Source organism: Alligator sinensis, unplaced genomic scaffold, assembly GCF_000455745.1.
Source record: "Alligator sinensis unplaced genomic scaffold, ASM45574v1 scaffold392_1, whole genome shotgun sequence".
Lineage (NCBI taxonomy): Eukaryota > Metazoa > Chordata > Crocodylia > Alligatoridae > Alligator > Alligator sinensis.
The window spans coordinates 4042066-4044415 of NW_005841898.1; the positions used below are offsets into that span (position 1 = coordinate 4042066).

The 2350-nt window shown below is 36.9% G+C and overlaps 1 protein-coding gene across 1 annotated transcript in view; it reads left to right on the forward strand.

The window, feature by feature from the left end:
• Positions 1–2000, forward strand: part of KIAA2026 (KIAA2026 ortholog) — a 97326-nt gene extending 95326 nt beyond the window's left edge. Inside the window, 1 exon segment of the mRNA XM_025197549.1 lies at positions 1–2000. This exon segment is cut by the window's left edge and continues 9 nt beyond it. Within this exon segment, the coding sequence (XP_025053334.1) occupies positions 1–1355 (1355 nt within the window). The 3' untranslated portion in view covers positions 1356–2000.
• The last annotated feature ends 350 nt before the right edge of the window (positions 2001–2350 follow it).

The window sequence follows — 2350 nt, forward strand, 5'->3', positions numbered from 1 at the left end:
CAGCAAATACATGTTTAGAGTCTGTTTCAGTGGTGCCAAGTGGAACTTTGGTTGGGGCACAACCGTCTGTCTTGCTTGGTGGAGATGATGCTTCAAGAATAAAGCCAGTTTTAGCTAATCGACTGTGTACTTCTAATGTTGGAAATTCTATGGGTATTTCAACTGTGAAAACAGGGCATCTTGCTTCATCTGTTCTAATTTCAACTACACAACCAACAGCATCTCCTCAAAATTTATCATCTACTTTACAGTTTCCAGTTGCAGTTACCCTGCCTGGACATGTATCAGCTTCCCCTAAAGTAGTACCCACAGTTCCTCACTTGGCAGCAGTTCCAGCTGCTGCTCAATGTGTACCTCTTCCAAAAGGGCAGCCATCCACACTGGTTCAGTTTCAGTCTCCAGGAATTTCGGTTGCAGTGCCAACTACTTCAAATATTAATAAAACTCAAACTGTGTTGCCCTCTGCTTCACCAAATACAGGTAAAATAATTAGTTTTTCCAACTTTGCTTCTCTCCCTTGCCAGCAGATGCCTCCTAGTTTAGTAAAACCAAGTCATGCTTACACTTGCACTCCAGGTGCTTCTGCCATTCAGACTGTTACAGCTTCACCAACTGTAACTACCCAGGCAGGAGGTCATTTGATTGAATCTTGCATTGCACAGAAAATATTTCTTAATACCTGTACACCTTTGGCACCTGGAACTCAGATAATGATTAATGGCACTCGGTTTATTGTTCCACCGCAAGGCCTTGGAGCTGGCAGCCACGTTCTTCTCCTCTCTGCCAATCCAAAACACGGGCTTCCTGTAGTTATTAACAATGGCCAAGGGGTTCAAGGTGTACCAATTGTTAATCCCATACCGCAGAGGGTCACACTAGCATCAGGTAATTCAGTAAGTTGGCAGACATCAAAACACCCTCTAAAAAGTTCTACAAAAATTGTGAATTCTCTTGGGACTGTGAGCACTCTACCTATTGTACATGCAACACCACAGATAGTAAATACCAGTACTAATTCATGTGCTGGACCATCTACAACAGCATCAGGTGTGTCTCCAGTAATAAAGCCTTCAGCTAATGCTTTATCTACAAGTTCCTTGGTTTCTACTGTACATGCTGGTAACCCTCAGTTATCAAGTAGCACTTCAGTATTTCACTTAGATACATCTATTAAGAAACTCTTGGTCAGTCCAGAAGGAGCCATTTTAAATGCTATAAATACTCCAGCATCAAAAGCTTCCTCTCTGTCTTCATCCCTGTCCCCTGTTGTAGTGTCCACAAATAGAAATTCTTCCACTGTCTTCCCTGTTTTTCAATCATCTGGTCTAGATAAACCTGACAAAGCTGCATCTTGACTTTAGAGTGAATGAGCCACTTGCAGATATTGGGGCATTCTTTTGACTTTTGGAAGTCATTAAAACTGTTAACCATTTCTTACACTGTTTTATAACATTCAGTGCATTAGTTGATTTCTTTAAATTACTTTGTTAGATTGTATCTGTTTTGTTTGTGGGAGATGTGAGGAAGTTATGTTTAATTTGATTTAAAGCTATGCTTTTAAAAGTTTTGTTTAATATAAAATGGTCAAAAATGAACAACCAGTTAATATACATTGCAAAATGTAAAGTTTGATTTTAGTTTTGAGGAATCTAGCCTTTTGCACATTTACATTGACATGTTTCATCCAACAGTTTGGACTTTTTGCAGCGAGTTTCTGACAGTATGCATCTCTTTATTTGTCAAATCTTATTTTGGTTTGATTTTTTTTTTTTGTAAAAATATATTTATGCATTGTAAAAATTCAACCCATGGTATAAAAATGTACATATTCCCGAATCCCTAACAATCTGTACTAAACTATATGTACAAAGAACTATGCTGTCTTATTTATGTTTTGTTTACATAATGTATAGTTTTTTAAGTATTTTAGTAATTTTGGACCAGTGTACTGTTTAGCAACGATGCAGAAAAATCTGCATGTAATAAATCAAGTTGCTGTACAACTTTGTTTTGGTAATATTTTAAAAGTCTGCATTATGGAAGATAAATGCCTACCTGCACATTTTTGGAATTTGGTCATTAGTACAGGAAAACTTTAAAAGTTAGAATTTTTGTCAACAGCAGTTAATTAAAGGTACTGTCTTCTGAGGTATGGTTTTCATTTCATGTGATTTAATATTACTAGTGACAAATACGCTGTTTACAAATTTCATTTTTCTAAACTTTCGTTCTACAGAGATTTTGACTTTGTTTTCTGCCTTTGATGTCATGCAAGAAATTGTTTTAATTCCTTTCAGAGCTGTGTTTCTGTCAGATCTTTTGTTCATGTTTGTTACACTAATTTTCTTGC